The sequence below is a fragment of the Paroedura picta genome, chromosome 10, assembly GCF_049243985.1.
Source record: "Paroedura picta isolate Pp20150507F chromosome 10, Ppicta_v3.0, whole genome shotgun sequence".
NCBI classification, from domain to species: Eukaryota; Metazoa; Chordata; class Lepidosauria; order Squamata; family Gekkonidae; genus Paroedura; species Paroedura picta.
The window spans coordinates 20,908,613-20,934,936 of record NC_135378.1 but is presented as its reverse complement, the minus strand read 5'-3'; the positions used below and the strand labels follow the sequence as shown (position 1 = coordinate 20,934,936).

The 26,324-nt window shown below is 44.7% G+C and overlaps 1 protein-coding gene across 6 annotated transcripts in view; it reads right to left on the bottom strand.

Moving 5' to 3' along the window:
* Positions 1-26,324, bottom strand: part of PCDH7 (protocadherin 7) — a 440,531-nt gene that overhangs the window by 334,948 nt on the left and 79,259 nt on the right. Inside the window, exon 2 of one of the 6 annotated variants that reach the window (XM_077301625.1) lies at positions 23,546-25,982. The exons of the other annotated variants lie outside the window; for them this stretch is intronic. Coding sequence (XP_077157740.1) covers positions 25,905-25,982 — 78 coding nt within the window. The 3' untranslated portion in view covers positions 23,546-25,904. Of the gene's footprint in view, positions 1-23,545; positions 25,983-26,324 lie in introns of those variants that run through there. 6 annotated transcript variants of the gene reach the window in all.

Genomic DNA, 26,324 nt, shown 5'->3' with positions numbered 1-26,324 from the left:
AACAAAAATAACCCAATAGCTAAACCAAAACAGCGAGAAAGCAAGCAAGCAAGCAAGAAACATCCCCCTCCCCAAGTGAAAATAGAGAGGCCTGTTCGCTCCATTCACCCTCGATTTAGATGTTAATGAGACTTTTTCTTTCATTGTGCAAAACCGTGGAATGATGAGGTAAGGAATTAGAAACTAGCTCTTCATCTTCTCAGTCCCATGCTCTCGCTAATGAACGCTGGAATCCTCCCCCCCCCCTGCCCCTCTTGGGGCTGAGGGAAACGTTCTCGCAACTCTCTCAATTTCCACATCCTTCTTCCAAAGATTCTTCTTATCATTAGGCGAGCTCCTTTTTCTCCCCATCCCCTTCATTCCTCTTGCACGAGGGACAGAAGAGGAAAAAACAAACCAACCTCCTCATCTGGGGGAAATGAGTACTTCGGAAGGTGAACTCTATGGCATTATAGCTGATTGAAAACTCACGCATCTCCAAGCCCCACCCTCCTTAGGTTCTATCCTCAAAGTCTGTTTCCACACTAGCGATATTGTTCAGAATTGCATTTTTAAAAGGGTGACTTTTTCATCCATTTCCGTGCTGAAATCCGCTTCTTCAGGCACAGAACTGAATCCCACCCCCCTCACTTGCCCTACAGCAAAGGAATCTCCAGAAACCCCAATTTCTTCTGTTCAAGCAGGATCTAACAAGGTCTAATTCAGGGCTGTTCAATGCATAAAGGCATGCAATTGCATTTTTCCTTCTGCCCGCCATCTTGAATCATTCAGGTGTGCCTCTTTCCTTGTCACCTATTGTTGAAATATGCAAGATCTACAGCATGCATAATTGAAGAGAATATGAGGAATACCCTGCAGGGGGCGTCAAAGGAGATGTGTCTTTAGCACAGTTAGATTATGAACTTCCTGATTTTTTTTTTCAGATAGTCTCCTCCAGTGTCCTCACTGGCACTTGGGAGACTTCATGCTCCTTTGAGCATTCCTCCTCTCTACTAGCCTCTAGAACAAACAGTTAGTTAGCTCTCTCTCTCTCTCTCTCTCTCTCTCTCTCACACACACACACACACACACACACACACACACACACACACACAGAGACAGAGACAGAGACAGAGACAGAGACAGAGAGAGAGAGTTGTTTCATTTTTAAATAAAGCTATTTTATTCCTTTAAAGTGTTGCTGTACTCCTCTTAGCAAATTTAAACTCTGCCCACATAAATGCCTCTTAGGTAAAAAAGTGATCATTCTGGGGCCTTCTAAAGGACAACAAGCTGACCTCTCGGAAGAGCAGAGAGGCATGGAGTGGCTGCCCTTTGATAGGGAACATAAATCCCTGCCACTTCGATGTGGATTAAAATGCAAACAGTGCAATCCTAAACACAGCCATACCCTTCTAGGTGTATTGATTTTAATGTCCCCAGATGGGTGTAAATCTTTTTAGGATGGTGCTGGAAGTGTCAGATTTGTTTTATTGCTTAGGATTTTTGTTTATATTGTGTGTGTTTTTTCCTATTTTGTGTTACTTCATACTGAAGATGCCCTTAACAAATATCCTCACAAGCAGAGCTAAATGGGGTAAGAGAAGGTAAAGAAGGTTTGTTATGTTGCCATGGCTGACTTGTAGGTGGCAAGTAGGAAATGCTGGACAATTCCATCATGCCAAGAGGCAGCATGGGGAGCATGCCCCCCGCCCATAATGGTGGGAAAGTGGCATGCTGCAACACACGATCGTGGGGGACCTCCCCATCCGGTTCTGCAGCACCTCAAAGCTGACCAGAGTGTTTGGTGTCCCTGTAGGCTGGGGGAGGAGCCTTTGGGAATGGCTCTTCCATTATGCACAGGGCTGGCCCAACAGGGCCACAGATGGTGGCCCATCACGGGGGATGCGGAAGTATCCACGTTCCCTTACCGCAGGCCATCTGAGGCCCTGATTTGGGCCAGGGCTGGGAGGTGGACAGGATGGTGGTGATGTTGTGCATTATCGGGGGATTAGCCCCACAGTGCTATCACCACGAGCCTGGCCTTTCTGACCCATGCATAATCGGTCATAGTGGAACAAATAGAGAAAGGGGGACACCTTAGCATGGAAACCCCTAAAACAGTCTTCAAGCTTAGAGAAACCCCAGAAGTGGTGCAATCATCCACAATATGGTTGAAAAGCAGAGCTGTGTACACACACACACAGGGCCCCTCCCCTTCCTACCCCCTGCAGTCCTGTCATTGGCCATTGTGGGGGGGCAGGACATGACCATTTATGGGTATATCCCCCAATAAATGCTTTAAAAAGTTTTTTTTAATGTAAAAAATTAATTTAGTCTCATCGTTTTTGGAAACCCTACCAGGGTTGTGAGTAGGGTTGCCACCCTTCAGGTGGTAGCTGGAGATCTTTGAGTATGCAACTAATCTCCAGGAGTTAGAAATCAGTTCACTGGGAGATAATAGCCACTTTGGAAGGGGGTCTCTATGGCATTTTATACCCCTGAACTCCCTCCCCTTCCTGAACCTGCCCTTCTCTGATTCCACTCCCAAATCTCCAGGTATTTCCAAACCTGGAGCTGGGCAGCTCCTGAATACAGGGCAATTTTTAGGTTCCTAAATACCACATGTAAAAGAAGAGAAACAGACTTTCCCCCTTTTCTGCCCTCTTACAGCCAAGTCTTACATGTTTATTTTTGCTGAAATCGTATTCATTCTCAGCAGAGGCTTTGCTACCAGTTTCTTTCTCTATCTTATAATTCTTAAGTATAGCATTCTACCCACTACACCGCATTTTCTCCAGGTTTTTTTGTTTTTTGTTTTGCTTTCAATGCACATGATGTTCTTGTTTCCAGTGCATTATGTTCCCATCACGATTTTTGCTCAGATGCATCTGTGCTTCTTATCTATACTCGTAACCTGAAACATATTACAGATGTTGCTGCAAAAGAAATGAAAAGTTTCTAGGCAAGGGATGGAAAATGCAAAATTCAGGATGGCTTTTGTGCTGCTTGAACACCCAAATGCTTCCTTCAGGTAGATTATTCAAGGATTGGGGGGGACCCTGATCATAGATCTCCCACATCACATTGATAGGGCTTCAAGCAGTGCTAACCAGTGGTACCCAGAAAGAGATGCTGATTCTCAAGGACAAACACACAGATAAATGTATGGAGCAAGGTACAAGGTATAGATGGACTACTATGTCTGGGGCAGTGATGCTCTGGCTTCTTGGTGCTTGGGAGGCAACAGTAGGATGGATTATGAAGTTCTGGTCACATTGGTGGATGTCATGATGGACTTTGGCCACTGTGTAACACTGGGTGTTGGATTGGATGGGCCATTGGCCGGATCCAATGTAGCTTCTCTTACATTCTTAAAATTCTCTTGCATAGTGATGTTTTGCATTCTTGGGGCCTGAGAGGCAACACTGGAAGGGCTTCTGGATTTTGGCCACTGTGGGATACAGAGTGTTGGACTGGATGGGCCATTGGCCTGATTCAGGATGTCTTTTGTTATGTTCTCATGTCTGAGATAGTGATGCTCCACTTTATTGGTGCTTGGAGGGCCACAGTGGAAGGGCTTCTGGAATTCTAGTCCTGCTGGTGGACCTCTTGATGACACCTAGGTTTGGGCCACTGTGCAATAGAGTGTTGTATTGGATCAGCCATTGTCCTGACCCAGCATGGCTTCCCTTATGCTCTTATGACATCCCTGTATGCTTCAGAATACAGCACTGATCAGTTACAAACAATAGGAATTTTATAAAGATCAGTCATGAGAGCAGCAGACAGACTTTGAGGCTTCATGTTACTGGATGCAGTAGATGCATGGTAACTATATGCAAGGAAGCACTCCGTTTAAATTTCAGGACAAATGATCGTGTAGTGCTAGAGCGTTGGACTCAGATCGGTGAGACCCAGGTTCAAATTCTAATTATGTCATCAAAAATCACTGGTTGACCTTGGGCCAGACACACCCTCTCAGCCTAACATACCTCACTGGGATGTTGTGAGGATAAAATGGCTAGGGGAAAGATGCAGACTGAGAAGAAGAGGAAGAGGAAGAGACACCAGCAGTTCTATTGGTTTTTATACACTGCCTTTCACTAACAGACGGGGTCTCAAAACAGCAGCCATCCCTTTCTCTCCATCATCTTTAACCCGCTCCTAGAGGAGCGTATTAAATAATTCGGTATCGGCCCCCAGGGCAGGCCCTGTCCGTGATGAGGAAGGGTGCCCATAGGCCCCTTCCCCCGGACTGACAATCGGAGGGCCCGATTGGGCTCTCCGATTGTCAGTCCAGTGGCAAGGGACCAATTGCAAGCCATGTGAAGTGCCTCCCGATCCGCCCCCCTTCCAGCTTGCCTGCGTCCGGCCGACCGCCGCCATTTCTTCTATGGCATTCCGCCAGACCGGTCGCTGCCTCACGGCGTGCCCTGTAACGGCCATCCGCCGCGCCGTTGCCACTGCCTCCACCTCCACCATGCCTGCAGCTGGCCCACATGCCCGGGAGTGCCCCACACCACCACCCGCCACAGCGGCTTATTTACTAGTATATATACTAGCGGGCTTATTTACTAGTATATACATATATGTCACTGCATTAATTGGGCTAAGGTGACTTGGGCTGCACATCGGCATTATGAGTGTTAACAGTGGTATACCCAACAAGGGTTTTGCTAAAGGATCACTGAGGTAAAGCACCGAAACTCCCAAATGCATGTGACCAACACTCCGGATCAAGCTACAGTGACAGCCGGTTTGGTTTGGATCCCGGACCCTTGAGCGGGAGTATCTTTCTTCAAGGCTGTATCATTTCCCCACGAAGTTGGCACCATGTCCAGGTTTGTCATCAACCACCGACTCTGCCTTCAGTTGCTCTCTGTTGGCTCAGCAAGTCTTCGAAATGAGATCAGGCCATTAGTTTTTCTGATATTGACACTAGATGGAAAATGGAGTATGTTCTATAATCGTGATTGAATTGCTCTCTCTCTCTCTCTCTCTCTCTCTCTCCCCTAATTAAAAGTGTATGGAGTATCCCTCCTCCCCAAATAAAACCCCGAAGTGAAGCTTGGAGGATGATTTAAATGGCTGGGGTCTTCAGCCATCGATACTGTGAAATGCGTTACATATATACCCAAACCTGCACTTATGTAGAGTTGCTACGGCTCCTGAAATCCTGACGAAGGCTAATGTGCATTAGGCTAATCATAATTCTGCTTTGACTTTATGGGTATCGATCTGTCACTATATTACACCGTCGAGGGGCCGCTGCAGTTGCTTGGAACAGGCAATATTTTAAATGCTGGCCAACGGAAAGAATCGCTTGGCAGACCCAATGACAGCCCTGCAGGTTTTTCTAGCCACTTATTTCTACATCCAACGGAGGGATAGCCTAGAATCTTAAGGAGCCTATGCGCAATTTCCCATTGCTAGCTTCAGGTTGGGAAGAACCTGGAGACTCTGTGGGGCGGAGCCAGCAGAGGGCAGGGTTTGGGGAGGGGAGGGGAGGGGAAGGACTACAATGGGGTGTGATGCCATCCAGTCCACCTTCTACTTTTTTGCAGGGTAACAGAAATTCTCCACAAAATTTTCAACAAGACTTTATCTTCCTTTCTTATATTTCATTCAGTTTGGGCACAGATTACAGCTCCAAAAATAACTCCCCTTCCCGACGTTTCGCCGTTAGCTTTATTAAGGGAAATGTGGGGGCGTAAGAGATTCTCCACTCTTTTGAAAATATCTAGTAAAATTTCTTACTAGATCAGTTCCCCTGGAGAAAACGGCTGCCGTGGAGGATGGACTCCATAGCGCTATAGTTCGCTGAGGCCCCTCCCTGCCCCAAATCCCACCCACTCCCGGATCGAGCCCTGAAGTCTCCAGGTAATTCCCTACACTGGTTACCAGGCCAGACCTGACAAGCCTAATATCATTTAGAGGCCTCTGCATGGCAGCTTCTGCCACAGTTTGTCTCCACCCGGCTAATACTTACAGTTCTACATGTCACTTGATTTGTGCACCCTTATTGTGTTAGTATTGAAGCAAATATCAGATTGGTTCCCTTAATGGCAGTTGTTGGAAAGCAAAAAAGAACTCAAAGAGACCTCTCTGAACTACTGTTATTAGCAACAACAAATACCATCGTATTCTGTTTTCTTTAAATAAGTACCACTACCAGCCAGTTTCTGGAGGTTAATGTATGCATTCAGCGTTAGTTAAGTGCTATTATGTAATTCCGCGGGTGTTTTATCATCCCTGACATTATGCATTCATGGCAGTCTACAGTCGCTATTGTGGGGAAGAGGCGGCGAGGTCTCGATGTTTTTTTCAGTCCATTCTAGAAACCCACAATGGGATATGGTGCATTTTGCTGAAGATGTCATTGTTGGGGAAAGCAGCATGTGTGAAGGGGGGAGAGAGGGGAGAGGGGAGAAACAGTAGTTGTTTTTAACTTGCTTTTCCTCTCCAAATATGATGGGTTTCACAGAGTATGGGATTTGAGAATGTAGGCATTGTGGATGAAAAACAGTTAAAAAAAAACACCAGATTTCATTGTGTTCGAAGACAAAATCCACCTGCAAACTGTAATGGAACTGGATTAACGCTAAATATTTAGCACTAGGAACAAAGCCCGTGGTACATAATAATACAATGGGCGCTAGGCTCCCCCTCACCCATCCTGGGCAGGCAAGTGAAGCCTCCCAGCCCACTGCCCCCCAAATTGGGGGGGGGGGAAATGCTGCTGGGGACTTCTCTACCCCACACTACCCCCAGAAGGCCCACCTAGGCCTTGGAGGTCTCAGTGGGCCTTTTTTGTGGGGAAGTGCTGGTGGGGATTACAGTCCTCCCCACAACACCATGGGTAGCCCTGCCAAGGCTTGGCAAGGCTGTGGCCAGAGCTGTTTTGGGGAGTGGGAGTGCTGCCAGGGGCTCCCTCCTCCCTCCACCCCCATGCTCACCACCACTGTCCCTGGCTGCAGTCTCTGACCCTCCCCACTCACTCCCAGCTCCAGTTACCTGTTTACTTTACTGGAGGCTGGCAATTCCTCCATATGGAAGAAGTTAGAGGAGGATGTGGTGAGGGGCAGGACATCCCTCCTGACTGGCCATTCATTGGACGTATGGCCAATTGGGGAGGGGCAGCCCAGACAGCCTCCCTGATTGGTGGGTAGGCGATGAATCCCAGCTCCCTCTTACCATTTTATTAAAAGGAACAGATGTGTGGAAGTGCCCTATTGTTGACAAGAACCTAATCCAGTGAGCGCTACACCACCTGACCCCTTGCAGACCATAATATGGGTCTATTGCAGTTCTCTAGGATGATATTTCTCAAACTCTATCCATTCCTGCCCATCAGGGAATGCCCTCCTCATGATCCAGCCCCAAAATCTACAGTTATTTTCCAGCCTGGAGCTGGCAACTCTACTGAGAACTCAAGCTTACATTCCTGGAGAGCCCTGTGCCCTATGGCCATCAGCCAAATACTTAATGTTAGGGTTTGATTCCTATTTTGGCTGTGTCCATGTTTGAAAAAGCCTTGGCAACAAATCTAAGATATAGAATTATGTTCTTATTGAAAGGTGAACAGTGGACTGCAGCTTCACCGGCTGTCAGAAGCTACCATAAGAGGGGGGAGAACAGGCTGCCAAAAAACCCATATCCCCTCCTCGTTCTGAATTTTCCTCCAAGATTTGTAGATCGCCTCCTATTAAGAATCAGTATTCAAAATTCTGCATATTTTCATGCTGCTGCTTTAAAGGGCATTGGGATCAGATTACCTTATCCCCCCTAATCCGCCCCCCGAGACCAGGTAGGGAATAAACAAGCTATTCTCTGAGCTTAAGGTGCGCTCTGCTGAACTGGCTGCACATAATCATTGGCTGCCAGGTTTGCCAACAGATGGCCCCAAAACAATCAGGTATTATTCAGCCCAGTTAAAAACAGATCGCGGCTGAGGATGCAGCTAAACCTCCGGCATACATTTCATCTTGGGCCAGCAATGACGACCCAAGGTTGATCTCTCTGGTGACTGTGGGGACCATGTTTTCTTCCTCCTCTTAAGAGTAGGTTATGGTGGGCGAAGTTGACTTGGGCTCTTGCAGGCTTGACGCCTCCCGTTTGAATAAGACTGCAGCTGACTGAAGGGACTGGCACAGAGCCCGGCTGCATCAATCCTAAATCTCCTTGAAAGGATTCCAAGTGCTAAAGCAGCGTATCAAAAAATGACTGCCAATGGCCGAGCCAACCGTGAATTGATCTGCTTTTTAAAGCACAACAAGGGGCCCACCATGCTATGACTCGTTACATTTATCTTATGAGAGAATTCATATATGTTATAGTTCAGTCTTCTTTCGGAACCCCATGTACAGAACCCAGAAGCTTTGCTTTCCCTGTCTTCTTCGTTCTTATTAACAAAGGGAAACTGAGTTGATGAATGAATGAAGAACCCTGTTTTAGAAAACAAAGCAGACTAGAATAGGCAGAAATGACCTTGGTTTCGTAATCCAAATTGTTCCCAAGGAGCAGGCTGGTTCACGGGTGAAAATCAGGAAAAAAACGGCAAATGTGGAACAAGAAATAAAAAAGGATCGCATGTGCCCAAAATACTCTCAAAGGAGGTTGTCTGTTATGTCTCTGCAGGGCCTACTGCTCTACCATGCCTCCTTCTAAACAGCCAGTCTGCACTGCCTGAGTATTCCAGCTCTACTTTGGATTGACTCCCAGTCATTCACTTCAGAGTAAGTTACTTATTATGAGTCACTGCTTCCTGGTTGGCTAGATTGTGTATGCAGGCATTCAAAAAGGGTTACTTATACATGCCCAAAAAGGAAGTGGTTTCAGGCCTGAAGGTGACGTGTCTTTTTAATGCAGACAAAGCACATGTACCTCTGGAGGATCTTGAGCTATTATTGATATAGAACAGACTTTCTCAACCAGGCATTTGTAAAACTCTGGGGTTTCTTGACAGCCCTGGAAGGGTTTCCCAAATGGATGGGAGTTAATTATATATATATATATATATATATATATATGTATGTATGTATGTATGTATGTATGTATGTATGTATGTATGTATGTATGTATGTATGTATACCAGCAAAATACAACAGGCGCTAGGGCCCTCCTCTGCCCCGGGCAGGCCAGGGGAGGCCTGGAGAGGGGGGGGGGAGTGCTAGTGAAGCTCCCCTGCTGCCCCCAAAAGGGCTGCTGATGCCTCTCCAGGCCTCGGCAGGCCTCTTAAGGAGGGTTGGGGGGAGTGCTAGCAGGCACTCTCCTTCCTAATGCACTATTTAAGACAGGGATTCCCAACCCAGGTCCAGGGAAATCTGGTGTGACGTGAGAGTTCCTCGGAGCTTATGTGACCATTCCAAGAAATTTGGATAGACACTTGCATCATTAGACATTAGGGTTCTGCACTCTGGTGCAATTCAGCTGTTTCAGCGAGCACCGAGGAGGCCAGCTCGGCAGCACAGAGAGGAGGGGCACCGGTAGTGCACCAGCTGGCCCCCGCTGTCAGCCCTCCTCTCCGTGCCACTGGCCAGCTCGGGCTTTGGTGCTCGCCAAAGCACACCAGAGAAGGCAATCCTATTAGACATCACTGGAGCTCACTTCCCCTGTTCCTCTAGAGGCCTCGTCTCTTTCTCCACAATGGAAATGCTAAATGATCAATCAATTGATTGGCTGGCTCCCACATCTTATTTCTGTGCCCCCTTCTCTGAAGGGGCATGTCACCCTTTCTGGGGATCCTCAAAGCTTGAAAAAAACATTTCAGGAGTTCCTTCCCAGTCAAAAGACTAAAAACGTCTGGCTTAAGGCAATCTCCTGTGCTTGGAAGCCCTGAGTTTGGAATGTCTTGCCTTCCTTTCGAGGTCGCCAGTGCTCGAATTGCAAGAGGAACATTCAGTGTCCTGACATTCGGGAGCACTTTCATGTGATAATTGCCACAGCTGACCAAATAGCAAGAATGCAAACTCATCAAGAGTCTCTGATTGCAGCTCGGTTTGAGCCCTCGGGAGACTGCACGGTTCGGCTCAGCGCTAGTTGCTCGTGTAAGAAGAATTGGTTCGACAAAAACAAAGGACGCATTGCAGTTTTCAACGGGTGATGCATAACTGCGTGAATAAAACAAGTCCGCAGCACCCCCGATCCTTTTTCATTCAGCCTTCGGTAATGTAACTCCGTTGATGTATACAAACAGAGCTATTAATATTCACATCTGATTACTAATTAATAATATTTCAGAGTTACTGGAAGCTACTTATGCATACATAGATGAATCATCAAAGCAACTGCATTTCAGAAAGCCCCAGCTGAGTTGAATGGTTTGTAAACTGAGCTGCCTTATTATTTATTATCATTTATTTACAATTTCTATCCCGGCTTTCTACCCAATCTGGGCCCTAGTTTGATTTGCATAAGCGATATTCACACTATCGTCTGGCTGATACAAACCACGGATGAAGGCTAGCCAAGGCTGTCTCCAAGCCATAATGTGAATCCAACTCATGGGGTCAAACCCTAGGACAAAGCCAGCAATGAGGGTTAAACATTACATGCCAAATCATGCTTTGCATAACTATGGATATTATTAAGGCATAATCATGGTTACACAAACAGAAAACAGGTATCTCCTAGAAAAAAACAACTGCTATATTTTATTTCCATATATTTCAGAGCTTTCTTTCCCTTCTTTTTTTTTTGCATTTCTACCTATGGATTCTCCATGCTGTGTCTACAAGTTCCACACAAGGAACAGGATGGCTCTTTTTTTTTTTCCCCTGCTGAGACAGCAAAACACTCGTTTTGACCCACAACACAAATGTGCTATTTGTTTTAGCAGAACAAACAGGCAGAACAAACACACATGTCTAGCCCACCCACGTCATCCTGCTCTTCTGGAAGACGCTGAAGATGGGGAGCTGGAGCTGAAGATGCGCAGGTTGCTTGTTCCTCTTTAATGAGCTGCCAGCTAGAGTAACATCATGCATCCCTGAACCCACGTTAGTTTCACTGTCGAGGTCGCAACATGACTAATACCAATACAAAAGCTACTGAGAGTTGGCTTGGGTGAAAGCTCTGTCCTGATTAAATGGGATCAAAAGAACTGCCCGCTCCTGTATGTACCTGTCAGCTGGACCGCACCACTTCACTTGCATCTAGCAGAAGGCATTTAAAGGGTCTTCCCTCCCCTTCCACTGAGCCACCTATTGCCTTATGCCCCCACAGGGCCTTGCTCTCTGGGTGCTAATTTGTTGGTGGTCCCCGACCCACGAGAAGAATTCTAGGCCTTGACCAGGGCCAGGGCTTTCCTGGTCCTGGCCCTGACCTGGTGGAAGGAGCTCCTGGAAGAGCTGAGGGACCTGATGGAGCTTTCATAGTTCTGCAGGGCCTGCAAGGCGGAGCTCTTCCGCCAGGCATTTGATTGAGATCAGGGCAATTGATATCAGAGGCCCCTCCCCTGCTTAGCTATCACAGCAAGCTCCCCATTAACATCTCCTCTAAGACACTATTGGGAGGCTGATGAGCAGGGTTGGGGAGGATGAGGATTAGAGGCTCGTCACTCAGGAGGGAATGTTTTTAAGGGGTATAGTTTTGTTATTTTATTGTGGGGTTTTATTTTTGTAACTCATAGTCGCGAGCCGGATTGCTGGGAACAGCTGGGAATGGTGAGGAATGAATGAATGAATGAATGAATGAATGAATGAATGCATGGAAGGATGGATGGATGGATGGATGGATGGATGGATGGATGGATGGATGGATGGATGGACGGACAAATGGACAAATGGACAAATGGACAAATGGACAAATGGACGGACAGATGGACGAACGGACAAACAGAAAAAAACCAATGGAGGATGGGAGCATATTCTTAGGAGGCCATAGAAGTGGACCCCTGGTCCAATGTTTTTGGGATATTTGGGGAGGGGAGAGGGACAAGCCTACAAATTTGGTGCCTCTACCTAAAACACACACACACACATACAGAGAGATCCCCTCAGATCAATTCTCTATTACACCATATGGTACCGCCCTTGAGGTCAGCTACCCCACGCCACAACTGCCATCGCCAGAGAGTCTATCCTCGGCCCTTTCACACATGTTTCGATCTGCTTCAGCGACCATTTGCAAGTGGATTTTTCTGTTTCCTACAGTGAAATCCAGCTGCAAAGTGCACTGAAAGTGGATGGAGTGGATGTTATTTTGCACACGTGAAAGCCCCTACGTAATCATCCAACCTCAGACCCTTCTGTATGCAAGGCAAGTGCTCTGCCACCGATCCCTGGCTCCTCCTTCTATGGCAAGTCAAGGAATAATATGATTAAAGGCTTCAGATGTTTTCTGATATGTTCTAACACAAACAAATGGCTTAATTTTTAGCACTGGAATAGCACAGGCAAGCTGCAAATGTCATGCAGTTATTCGATTCATTCATCATATCCTGCTCTATGAGTGTAGTCATGTTTAGGGGCTTAAAAAAAATCAGGCTAGCTTTAGCATTCCACTTTCTGTAGACCTTGAGAGTAATTATCCACTAAGAAATAGAAAATGCACTGTCGGAATGCCATATCCGAAATTACATCCGTATCTGCTGCAAAAGAGCATTTATTTATTCTCAGCAAAGGGAAAGTTATCAATGGCGGGCTGCACATGGGTTTGTTTGTTTGTTTTCCTCCTGCATGGAAAACAGGTAGCCCCCAGTTTACTGGGAGCATCCATATATCATGTGCATTCTAAGCATGAATTATGGGAATCCTGGGCCTTCTCTTTGAAATCTTGAGATATAAAAACAAGCAAACTTGGCTACGGACTTGCTATAAGGGAAGTGTCCACACTGGCCCAGTTTATTATTAATAATAATAATAAAGAACTTAATTTTATTATAATAATATAATGTCCCATGAGGCTCAGGGTGGTTCAAGTAGCAGTTACAGTCACAAATCAGATTAAAAGGTTGTTTAAAACTGTTAGTTAAAACAGTTCAAATTCTACACTTTTGACATACATCTGCCTAAGGAATTTAAGTCTCTGAGGGAGCTCCATTCATTCGATGGATGGATCTTCTTCCCACAGATGTTTAGCCAGGGGGGTCAGCCAGTTTGATGTGATAGGTGTTATGTCCTGGCCTCAACCACAGGCCTGGTGGAATAGCTCTGTTTTACGGGCCCTGCGGGACTGATCTAGGTCCTGCAGGGCCCTGATAACAGTTGGCAGAGCATTCCACCAGGCCTGGGCCAGGGCTGAAAAGGCCCTGGCTCTGGTTGAGGCTGCCTCTTTGGGGCCAGGGACCATGAGCTAGACCAAGAGCTATCAGTATATTCATGGCACAATGTTCTTTAGGAGAAATGGTACTTAAACTATCTTTGGGTAAGCACAAAGTGATTTCTTGTAACCAGTACAGCCCCTTCCTACACAGGAAAATCCAAGTGATACATTATTTTATTATAAAATATAATATCCAATGACTGGTGCATCCAAAAGAGCCATAGAATGGAACAGGGTCTACAGAGTGGTGGCAGATCTTCCATGCCAGTGGACGCGAGTCTCTCTTAAGAGACTATTGGAAGTTGAGTTTATTAGGGCAAGGTTCTCAAACTAAGAACTAAGCCAAAACCCCTTCCTTCCTCAGAAATAAACAATCCACTCCTAGTTTCATATCCCTCCCCTTTCATTCTTTCCCAAACTAAAAGTGTTTTGTAAAAAAAAAAAAACTTATTACAGTAGAAGGCAATGTTCACCTTTTAAATGTATACCACATTGGTCAGACCACACCTGGAGTCCCGTGTACCATTTTGGAGATTTCACTTCAAAAAGGATGTGGACAAAATGGAGAGAGTGCAAAGGAGAGCAACAAGGATGATCCAGGGCCTGGGGACCAAGCCCTAGGAGGAAAGGCAGAGTAGTTCAGCAAAGAAATTGGCTGCCTAAGGAGGCATTGAGTTCCCCCTCACTGGTAGACTTTAAGCTGTGGCTGGATAGATACTTATCATGGATGCTTTAGGCTGATCCTGCATTGAACAGGGGGCTGGACTAGATGGCCTGTATGACCTCTTCCAACTCTATGGTTCTGTGATTCTATTTCAATGTTTTATCAATAAATGTAGAGGTTAAAAAGGATGTTTCTCCCACTCACTATCTTCCATGCACTGCAGGGTGAATGTGGGTGTCAGTTGTGGGGGGGGGGGGGCTCTTAGTGGGTTGAGAGGAGGAATTAACAAATATCATGTATGCAGAGAATCTAGTCTCTGGGGAAGGAAGTTCAAAGAAAATGGTCAACAAATGCATTTCAAAGAGCACAGGTTATGCCAGTTTCTTTGTCTCTGTGAGAACTGATGTAGCTTTGGAATCATTGTAACGAATTAGGCATTATCATAATGAAGAGGATCGAACACAGAGATGTCTACTACATCTTCAGTTTTTTGCTGACTTCTCTGCCCTAGGCAAGTATAATGCATGCAAAACTGAGAACCCAGAGAACATACATTACAGTAAATACAAGTACAATCCATGTTAGGGTTGCCAGGCAACCAACAGGAAAGTTGTAAGGAGGCGCCGTCCTAGAAGGGGAAAAAAAGATCTACTGTGTCTGCTTGTCTACTTACCATGGAGTTTTAAGCAATTCCTAGAGCTACCCTTTGTCATTTCCGGGTAGCTCTAAGAATCACCAGAAAATCCATCAGGAATTTCGCAGCCCTAATCCATCTACTAGAGGACGTCACCCCAAGGGTCAGACATGACCTGGTGCTTGCACAGGGGATACCTTTACCTTTACCTTTACCTTAATCCATCTACGCTAGATTTTTCTTTGTACACCCACTGAATAATTTGTATGATACATTTTAAAGATGCACAATATACACCCCACTTTTTTCTAAGTCCCTGGTATATTTGATGCGGGACACATCTTTTGACGCAACCCCTGGAACAGAAATGGATACAGCAATAATGTCCATAGCCCCATCCCAGGGAATGCACTAGAAGAGGCTGGGGCAGCTGTGGGGCACCATGGCAGACAGCTAGCTGGGGAAGCGCATGCCATTGTGGGTAGAGGCCAGGCCAGCGCCGCCCTGTCCGAGGCCAGGGGACATTGCAAGGTGGAGGTGAGGATAGGGAGGAGCGAGCAGGGAGTCTGGGTGGTGGGGAGGACTCTGGGGTCCAGAGTGGAGTCCACGGGGCTTCCAGTCTGCCCTCCAGGCTTCCAATGGCTGGCACGCAGGCTGTAATGCCAGTGCAGGCCGAGGTGCTTCCCTCCAGGCAAGAAGAGGCCAGAGCTCTCCTGGTAGAAGAGGTAAGATGGAGGGGGGAGGACTCTTTGTGTGTGTTTGTGTGTGTGTGTGTGTGTGTCTGGGGGGAGAAGGACCAGAGAATAGGTTGGGGAAGGAAGAGGGAAGGAGCGAGAGGGAGGAGGAAGTGGGGAGATGTTTGTGTGTGTGTGTGTGTGTTTGTGAGAGAGGGAGGGAGGGAGTGGGAAGGGAGAGGGGAAGGGGGGATGGAGCAGGTATGTATCCCACATACCTGTGAGAGCCTGGGTGTCACTACTTTTATTTTTAAAAACTGTCTCTTTCTCACAAGCCAATCTACCTTGTTACAGACAGGAACATGGGAAAAACTGGTTGAGGAGAAAAAAGTCAACAACTGCTGAATTTAATAATAAGTGTTTTTCTCAAGACTGATCTCTTAAAATGGGACAATCCTGGCTCAAAGAGCAGAGTCAAAAAATATGATTAAGGAAGGGTTGCAGGCCAGATCATCTACCCCCAATCCAAGTAGCAGATAGCTGGAAAATGCTATGACCTTTCCCCCTTTTCTTCCATACATTCCCTTTCCGGTGTGAGGGGGAGTTGGTACTTCCATAAAGGGTCAAATGTCAGGCAGGAGCTTTCAGTGGCTAAGTTCTACTTCAGTGTTTAGCAAGAAAAAGAACCCAGTTTTGAATTATCACCAAAAAAAAAAAAATGATGTGGCCTTTCTTCCATTCTCTGGTTTTAGGCTTGCCAGGTATACACTTATGGCAGTTTCAGCCACTCCCTCCTTTTGAATGGGGGATACAAATGTTGACGAATAAATTCACTTATTTAATTCATTTATAGCTCACCTATTTACCTAATGGGGACCCAAAGTTGTTTATGGCATTATCTTCTGTTCCATTGTATCCTCAGAAACATCTCACGAGGAAAGGTAGGCTGCAAGTGTGTGTGTGGTTGTCACCCATGGTTCACCAAGGGTGTTTGCATGGAAGAGTGGTTCAAACTCTTCTTGCATTGTTGAGTTGTGGAATCCATCTTAATCACAATTCTTCAGGATCTTTCTTCAGGATTGGCACAAGGATGGCTAGTGTTAATGACATACATTCTGAGCGTCATATGAGTGTTAGGGGGTGGAGCTGCTTTTGCAGAATGTCTCTCCCATCGTTAATCATTTAAGCAGTAACCTAGTCTTCTCCAGGTGCCTTTCCATTCATCAGTGATTTTATTGCACATTTTAGTTCATTGATAGTTGTCTCACTGCTGATGAGTATATTTTCTGGCAAGTCAACTAGTGGGGTTCTGTTGCATCATGGTGGTATAGCTGGTTAAAGAATTATTTCCATCGCTGCAGGCATTTGGTAGTAGATAAATGAAAATGGTTTGTTCCTCGATCTCATCTCATTGGGGGCCTGAGATAAGCATTCTGGACTTAATTGGCCATAATGTGCATCTCCCATCAAGGGAAATGGGCATCTCAGTCATGGGAAAGGGGGGGTGGGGAAGGAGAACAAGCAAGTCACAGCTGCTGTCTAGCTGTAACTGACTTACAACAACTCCACCAAGTGAGAAGCAGAGGTGGTTCATCTATCACCTCTCCTGGTTGCCTCCCATCCATAGTTTTACCAACCTCCAGGTGGCAGCTGGAGAGCTTCAATTACCACAGATCTTCAGGCAACAGAGATCAGCTCACCTGGAGAAGACTCCATAGCATGACACTCCATTGAAGTCCCTCCCCTTCTGAAAACTCCACCCTCCTCAGGCTCCACCCCCAAAATGTCCAGCTATTTCCCAAGCCAACCCTACCCATTCAAATCATAGCCCTGTTTAGCTTCCAAGATCTGACGAGACTACCATGTCACCTCCTTTCACGCTGCTTCTTAGGATTGTCCAACACAATCCTCCGTTCAACAGTTCAAGATGACATTTTGGAATATGACACGGGAAGGGCATGTATCTCAAATGAAAAGAACATCTCTTCTAAATAGCTCTTTGTGCTAGCATAGAATTTAATTTTCCCTTAAAGGATCACCCACTGTTGCAACGGTATGTCACACCAGACATTTTTCTACAGTACACAGTCCCAGGCTTTCTTTAAGCCCACATCTGAGTAGATGTACTGTTAACCACTTTCATCATTGGTATGGGCTCTGGGATTGCCTGGATCAAATTATACATCCACACAAACATACTCCTGGGAGGCCAAGGGCCGCTCACATCAAGAAGCCAATACATCGTGTCAATTGGTCATTGTGAGAATACAGCCTGAGAAAGGTGAGTCCAAGGATCCCTTTATTCACTTTTCCTGTCCAACAATATCAAAGGAAAATAGCATTTCATTTGTCACAAACAAGTTTTTACTCGCTCACATCAGACAGAGGAGAAGGGGATACATTTTCCCAACAATAAACTAGCAGTAGGAGGCCAGGAGGAAAGAAATACGGGTTGAAGGAAAAAACCTTTCTATCTCTCTGTTGCAATTTGTGAAATTTGCAGCATTCTGAAAGTTGGCGGAAAACATATATCTCCCTTCATTTGGTTCCCCACTGTTTCTCTGACCTTTCCCTACTGGAGGAGTAGCAGGAGACAAAAAGGAAAGTTGTTTTATTCCTTGTGAGACACTTGGCTGCTAAACGCTGCGCGTTACAAGCAAACAGCATTTCCTCAATAGTCCTTCAAGGCTCTGTTGGTAGTAATGATTTCCGAGCAGCTAACTAATAACACAGAAATGGAAGAAAAGAGGCATCATCTTGGATAGACATATATCTTGAATATGGAGACAGGCATCAAAAAGCAGTTCTCACTTTCCTTTTTTAAATGATGCTCAACATGACTATCATGGCAACCTGTGCAATTGCCTTGCACAATTAGATCACTGCTCTATAGGGGACCTGTGAGCTGACCATTCTGTTACAATTGCATGTGGATAACAACCTGAGGATGATTTGAGGTCACGAAGTAGCATGTGAGCAAGCATCACTTTGGGTGAAAACACGAATGTCATGTTGGGTGGCTCTAGGAATAGTAGAACCTCAATGTTTTTACCATAGAGTTTCGGGCAATTCCTAGACCACGAGTGGGCGAAATGTGGCCCTCCAGATGTCCATAGATCACAATTACTATGATTCCCTGCCAGTATGGACAATTATCAGGGGCTCATGGGAATTGTAGTTCATTAATATCCGGAGGGCCAAGTTTGGCCACCCCTCTCCAAGAGCTACCTGACTTCACTTCTGCCACTTCCTTTAGGCAGAACACAAATTGTCTCACTAAGTTGTGTGAACAGGCCCCCACAACACTAACACTATTGATAGAATGTTGATATTTGACATTGTGACAATATGTCCCATTAGCATCGATCAAACCATGCCACCCATTAAATCCCCCCTTTCTTCTGCCTATTATTTTATTTTAGCTTGCTTAAACAATAGTTTGTGATACAGCATGGGTGTGTAGATGGATAGGTGATTATCAATTTCAATAGACTTTTCTCAGTTTTTTCTTTAATGTAAAATCTTTTGTTGAATTGGTGTCCAGCTGGAAGAGGAAATGATGACAGGTATGCTGCCCTATCTGGCCACACCCACACAGCTGTGCAGGAGGTGCCTGGGCTGCAGAGCCTAGCCAGAGTCCACACCAGAGCAAGGTCATAGTCCAGTCTGAGTCGTTAGGTATCAAAGCAAGCAGAGTTATGACAGATATCACCCAGAAATGTACCTAAGCAAGACAATAGGAGCTGTGTGCTAGGAAAAGTTGAAGATCTAACAGGTGGAGGTTTAAGTCAGTTGGGGTTTTGAGGGCTGAGAGTTAAGAGGTTGGAAATCGTGAGCAAGGAAGAAGAGCTAGTTCAATGGGAGGTCAATTAAAGATCACTGAGACATCACATCTTTGATTAAGTTTTCCAGTCTGAGTAAATGAGGTGTTAAGAGGATGTCATGAGGGTTTGGAGAGCGTGGTGTCTAACTGAGTTGCAGCAGAGTGCTGAATTTCTGCATTACATTACACACCTTCAGGAAAAGGGTTATCTTGACCGTATACTACACAAAGCCTAGCAGGTCACAACTCCTGGAGAACTGCTAATAGTTCCCTCAATTGTGTGTTTCCTTTCTTTTACTTTAAGAAGCAAACCCTTTGGGGCCTGTCAGTTTGCCTCATTTATCAGGCAAGGCTTAATTGGGGGCTTATACCTAACCCCATATTATATTCCCTTGAACTGCTTTGATTCCCGCCACTGGTGCAGCGTGAGAAGTTGGAAACTGTGTGACAGGAAAAATTATGTGGAGTGGTACGTAGACCTTCCCCCAAAGAACTTCAGCCACAAAAATATGTTGGGTCTGTCTGATGAGGTTGATGAAGCCTACATTTAAACTCCAATGTATATCTTAAATGATCTTTCGAATTCCTGATTAGAATAGGTATCTGGTACATTGGAGTACTAAGTCAATCACCACCCTGAGCCTTTGGGGAGGGCGGTATATAAATGTGAAAATAAATAAACAAACAAACAAACAAACAAACAAATATGTGAGGCTCACTTGTTGTATTCAGAAGCAATGTCTAGAGAAGCCTGTGGATGAACCCTGCATAGAACCACCAGCTCCTTCGCTTCTGCTCTACTTGCCTGAAACCATTTCCCTTACGGTGGAGGCCACATGTTTGCTAAAAACCTAACATGCCTCATTTGTAGACTTCATTCATATAGCCCAGCTAAGGACACTCAGTCTTGGGGTTTCTGTCTCTCAGCTGGGAAATAACTGGAGAACTTTAGGGTGGAGCCTGAGAAGGGTGGAATTTGGGGATGGGAGGGACTTCAATGGGGTAAAATGTCACGATGCCCATCTTCTTCAGAAGCTTTTTTCTCCAAGTGAACTGATCTTTGTTGCCTGGAGTTCAACTGTAGTCCCAAGAGATCTCCAACTCAATGTGTCTGTACAAACCAATCTGGTTCAAGTTCACATTTCAAAGAACAATACATCCAATCAAACACCTTTATTAGATATCTCATTAACTGGCTCAGTCAGTAATGATACAGGGGAAAGGTGATAATTATTTTGATGCCTCCTTGTGATAATGAGAGGATATATTCCAGTGTTAATTTTCTCCACTGGACAACATATTTGTTAAGCTGTTGAAGAAGAAATCTTGAGTATTTTGGTCACATGGATGGTACCAAAGACTATCCAGTTCTCAAGTTGACATGCACTCAGCAGGCCCAATCAATCCAGGCCAACCTGAGATGCCCACTATTTTCTAACCCCAAATACTCAGCTGTATGTTCGGAACCTGATGCAAGACTTCCAACAGGTTATACCAGGGGTAACTCCAGTCCAAACAAAATGTATAGGAATTGTCCAGGCTATTTCAAATCATTAATTGGTCTTTTTATTTCTTCATTTTATAATAATTCCAAACTTAGTAAATCATCCAAAATCATAAATCACAGCCAAAACGGGTTCTTAGGTAAATAATATCCCGTTTTCCCAAACTTCCTCAGTGATTGCGATCCTATAAAAAATAATAATGATATAATAAATAATATAACCAAAATCACCTATTACCACCTAATTACAGCATTTAAGAATCAAAACATACCTAAGTATTTTCTTAATGTTTTCACTGTTCCATATTAATTATCCCATGGGCTCTCCGCCTATCATGCTTTTAAGTCTTAATTAGCTAGACCTAACCACTATCAGTGACCACTAAAGTTATAGCTGTCTAATGCAACAGGTATAGCTCATTAGTCACAGGAAACACGCCAAGTCCCATTCCAAATTCAAGCCATTTGGCTCCAGTGTATCACAGTTAAAGATATAGAAGCATTCACGCTGTAATAAACTTTGTTGTATGTTGCTCCCCATAAGAGCATCTCTCTTATATACCGGGAGTAGTCAAACTGCGGCCCTCCAGATGTCCATGGACTACAATTCCCTTGAGCCCCTGCCAGCGTTTGCTGATCCAGTCTGATCCACAGTTCAGCACAAGCGTGGAACAAAAATCACATGGGAGTGTCAACAAACCAGATATGTGTTATACTGCTTTAGAAAGAAATGTTGGGTTTTGGGAGGGTTTTTTTTTTTTTTTTGAAGGAGGAACATGATAAGGATTAAACAAACAGCAGTACAATAATGATGCACACAAAATGGTTAAATGGATAGGATGGAGCCTAATTTATCATTTAATCTCACCCAATTCCCCTCTTTACTACAACCCACATTCTGCATGTCTTTCTTTCTTTCTTTCTTTCTTTCTTTCTTTCTTTCTTTCTTTCTTTCTTTCTTTCTTTCTTTCTTTCTTTCTTTCTTTCTTTCTTTCTTTCTTTCTTTCTTTCTTTCTTTCTTTCTTTCATGCAGGTCCCATGATTCTCAGGACAGACTTTGTGGGTTGTCATAGGGAACCTCAGCTTCTCTTTTTCACAAATGAATAAGCTGGATGCATCAAATCCAAGATATGGCTTGGGTTTGCATTCTGAAACACACATATCTGCTTTTGTGGATAAGAGTTCCAGACAACACACCATGTCAGATATACAAAAGCCAAAATAAAAGATGTCAGACATCTGTAGGCTGCAACATGGTGGTCTTTACTGGAAACAGATCAAGTTGAGGGTTGCCAACAACCAGGTGGTGGGTTCTCCTGGGATTACAACTGATCTCCAGGCAACATAGGTTAGTTCCTCTGGAGCAGTCATTCTCAACTTCAGAGCCCCAGAGGAGTTATTCCAATTGGGGGGGGGTGATTTTATATTATTGTATATATAAAATGGGAGGTGGGAGGAATAGGCACAAAAAAGCTGAATCTTCCTCTATTAGCTTCTCCCGTTTCCCCCCTCTCAGAATTTCTTCTCAGAGCTCCACCAGCAGAAAATGGCTGCAGGAAGGCTATTTCAAGTAAAGGGATTCACCTATTTTGCCTGGAAATCTCTCAAAGATACAAGTGATCTCTAAATCACACAGATCATTTTCCCTGAGGAGAATTGCTTATTTGCACGGTGGGCTTTATACCAACTGAGTTGAATGCTTCCTTGTTTTGCTCAGGCAAGGTACTGCACACACAAAAAATGAAACTAACTTCTTATTTAACAAGCATTTTTATTTTATTAATGATGCCATGCACACTGTAAACATGCAACTTCTGGGGGCATGGCAGGGAGGCATGGCTCACTGATACCATTTCTGGGATTACTAGAAGCCTGAAGAATATTTCAGGGATTACTCCATAGTCAAAAGGTTAATAAAGGCAGTCATGGACAATATGACCACTTTGGAAAGTGAATTTGATGGAATTATACAGGTTTCAAAGGTCCCCTGGTATGAGTGGGGATCTCCCACTTTCCTAATGCACCCCACCCCCCACCCCAATCTGCCCCGCAATTTACCCCAGAAGAACACCACATTTTAATGTCACATGCTGACGTTACCCAGAAGTCACATTGGTACATCAGGGTTAGAGGGGGTTAATAGTCATGAATTTGGGCATAAATTTTTGGCATATAGTGCAGAAAAAAATGACCCCCATTGTCTCAAATGTGCTGACATCACTTTTGACTGACGTAATCACATCACATAACTCCTCCCCACTTCCAGAAAGCACTCCCCCCATCCCTCACTGGCAGTGCCAATAGATCTGGCATCACTAACATCATACCCCACTGAAATCCCTCCCCCAAACACTGACCTCCTCAGACTTCACCGTCCAAATCTCCTGGAATTTTCCAACCCAGGGCTTAATCAAGGTTCATGTGAACTCCATTGGGAAGGGACCTCAAAAAACCCACCCACATTAATCAGAATTGTACTATATAGCAGTGGTCCCCAACCTTTTTATCACTGGGGACCGGTCAATGCTTGACAATTTTACTGAGGCCCGGGGGGGCGGGGTAGTCTTTTGCTGAGGGACTTCACCACTGCCGCCTGAGCCCTGCTCCACTTGCTTTCCTGCCGGCATCCCTGTCTTCCCGCCGCCAGCTGGGGGGCGCCGCCAGCAGCAGCTACGTACTGCCATGATGAGGGGGAGCCCCAGCCATGGCAGCCACTGGAGAGCACCAAAGGTGAGCCGGCAGCAGAGAAGGATGAGGAAGAGCTGCGGCCCGATACCAACTGATCTACGGACCGGTACCAGTCTCCGGACCGGGGGTTGGGGACCACTGCGATATAGCAACCCACTTCTCTGACTTTATTGCCATCAACCTAATTTTCTTTCCAAGTGTATTCCTACTGTGAAAAGTACTTTACTCTCTATTACTGAACTCTGGACGGTGTTTCTGTATTCCCAAACTGAAAGTTCAAGGTTAAGCAAACAAAATACGAACGTAAAACAAATGAAGGAATAGATTTTTTTTTTATTTTTAATTTTACTTATTGATTTTGCTGACAGAAAAATCAATACAGCAGAAGGGTACAGACTCTGGAGTTTGATAATATATTCTTAATACAATAAAGAGGCCAAGGCCCCTACCATATTATAGATTCCACCACCTGAGAATGATTACCAAAAGTGGGCAAATTGCCAAATTAATTAAAAAAAATTGTAAGAACTCGCGTGTGACTTAATACAAAAGGGAAAATGCATAGCAGTCAGACAGAAGGGTATGATCCAGCCAAAGTCAAGTATGTTCAAGTCACAGTCATTAAGCATGTGCTTTAATTCCTCCTGCTGAAATACATGAAACTTTAACAGTGCAATGCTTGTGCAAACAGGAAGGTCAGTACCTCAATGGCAAGGCATCTACTTGCCTCACTGTGGCTCAGTGGAAAAGCATCTGTTTTGCATGCAAAACAGTTCAAGTTCAATCCCAGGCTTCTCCAAGTTAAGGATCAGGTGGTAGGTGATGTGCAAGGCTTGGACCTGAGACCCTGGAGAGCCGGGGCCAGTCTGAGTAGACCATGCAGACTTCGATGGGCCAAGGGGCTGATTCAGTATAACACAGTTTCATGTATATTCATGCATGTTCAGAAGGCCTCAGGTTCAATGGCCATTGTTTCTTATTAAGAAGACCAGGTTAGCAGATCGTGTAATAGACCACCTAAGACTAATCTTCTCCTCATTAGAGGAGACCTTGAAGGGCCAATGGTCTGAGTCAACTTTCTGTGTCCTAAACCGAGTCATAACCGTCTTAAGTCCACTGAGCTAAATTTGCTTCAAAGGTTAGAACTCTGTTTTGGATTGCACTGAAAAGTCCTTAACTTTGGCAAAATCATGCCCCAGACGTACGATCTTCAGCACTGTATTTTGACTATCCAAAAAGGCATGTTGTAAAGCAGGGGTAGTCAAACTGCGGCCCTCCAGATGCCCATGGACTACAATTCCCATGAGCCTCTCCCAGCAAACGCTGGCAGGGGCTCATGGGAATTGTAGTCCATGGATATCTGGAGGGCCACAGTTTGACTACCCCTGTTGTAAAGGCAAGTAATCGTATAGGTATACAATTTATCCATTAATGCAACATAAATGTCTTCATATAAATATACCAGATAGAAACCAGCAATCTGAATAAGCTAAGTTTGTGACTGGCAGGTAAGCAAAAAAGGGTGGGGAGGGGACCTAAGACATTCATTAATACTTAAATACCCCTGCTTCTCTCTTAGATGATGGGGGGGGGGGGAAGGAATTGATATGAATGAGACAATTATTTGGAAATAGAATAATCAGCCTCTCTCTGTCATCTCATAAATCAACATTTCCAAACCCTTATAATATTTCTTCAAATATATTCTTTAATCTCTTGGCTACAAAATAAAATATAGTCTTTGAATTATTATGGCAATATTCAGTGTAATAAGGGCTAGAAAGGCAAAAAGAGGGCAGCCATCTCATGCAGAGTCCCCTTAATTATACTGACCCCCCCCCCCTTTTGCAATGTGGTTTCAATTGGGCCGGGCCTTTTTTTTCATCCCACAATTGCAAATTCTGCTAACTTCATAAATAAGCTGAGACTCAACAATGACAAATTTGAACGTGTGGTCTTCTCCATCAGCATCTCTAAGTGATGGGATTGCTTCTGATTTTCCAGAACCAGTTCTGAGGTATCGAAACCATTTTCTTTGTTGATCTAGCACATGCTCAAGGGATCTTTTCTTTTTCAAAAAATAATTAACCTATATAGCACAGCTATTTTTTTACTGCAAGTTTTTTTGTTCAAACTCATCTCTGTCCTCCAGTCCCCCCCGCAGTTACCAACTGAAGAGCTACTCTGGTGATATTCTTTGGCCAGCGGTCTGGTCTTCTCGGAGTCAGTTTGACGGGTGGGAAACACCTCTCGTTTTCCGATTCACAGTCCTACATAAGAGGGCGTGCGATTCCGTTCAGCCACAGTTGACCAGGTCACACGACCCAAAAAACAAAAACAAAAACCATTCTCACATCCCTTTGACTCTCTGGAATCAAACCATAGCTCTTCCCAAACACACCGTCATCCCAAGAGGTAATCTGAATGTCTTGTGATTCTATTGTTATAAAAAAATAAAAATAATAATATGATTCAGAAGTCTGTTTGAGAAAAAAAAACAACACGAATGTTCCTTTCTTTTTCCTTTGCTTTAAAAGTCTTTTCAGCTTTGCAGTGACCCCGCCTCTTGGGAATCGATTTCTTAGTACGACATGGTTAAACAGAGGTCACATGTGTGTTTTTGTTTGTTTTTGATCCAACGTACACAAGTTGGAGCTTCATTCATAAATATTTCACTTACGAGCACATACATTCATTTTACACGATTCCTCAATGTGGCCAGGGGGCTGCGAGGTCTGCACTGTATCCACCTATAAAAAATACAAAAATATATGTCTGCTTACCGGGATGTGAGTAGGGTTTCGCTACTCTATTCCTATCACACGGTTTCTTTTCTTTGCTTTTTTAAAAAGAAGAGATTAATATGTCCACATCCTTAATCCAATCACACTCCACATGGTTCAATTGTACACAAGTTATAACATTGCACAGATTTCAAGTTAAAAGAAAAAAGGACAGAAAATAAGAGTCTTGCCACAGCTTCAGCTGAATGACAAACCATCAAATACATAACAAACTGGGCCTCCCTTTCCTTGGGTGGTTTTATTATTGTTGTTGATTTCCCCCTGATTTTGTTTTCATTTAGTCCTCAA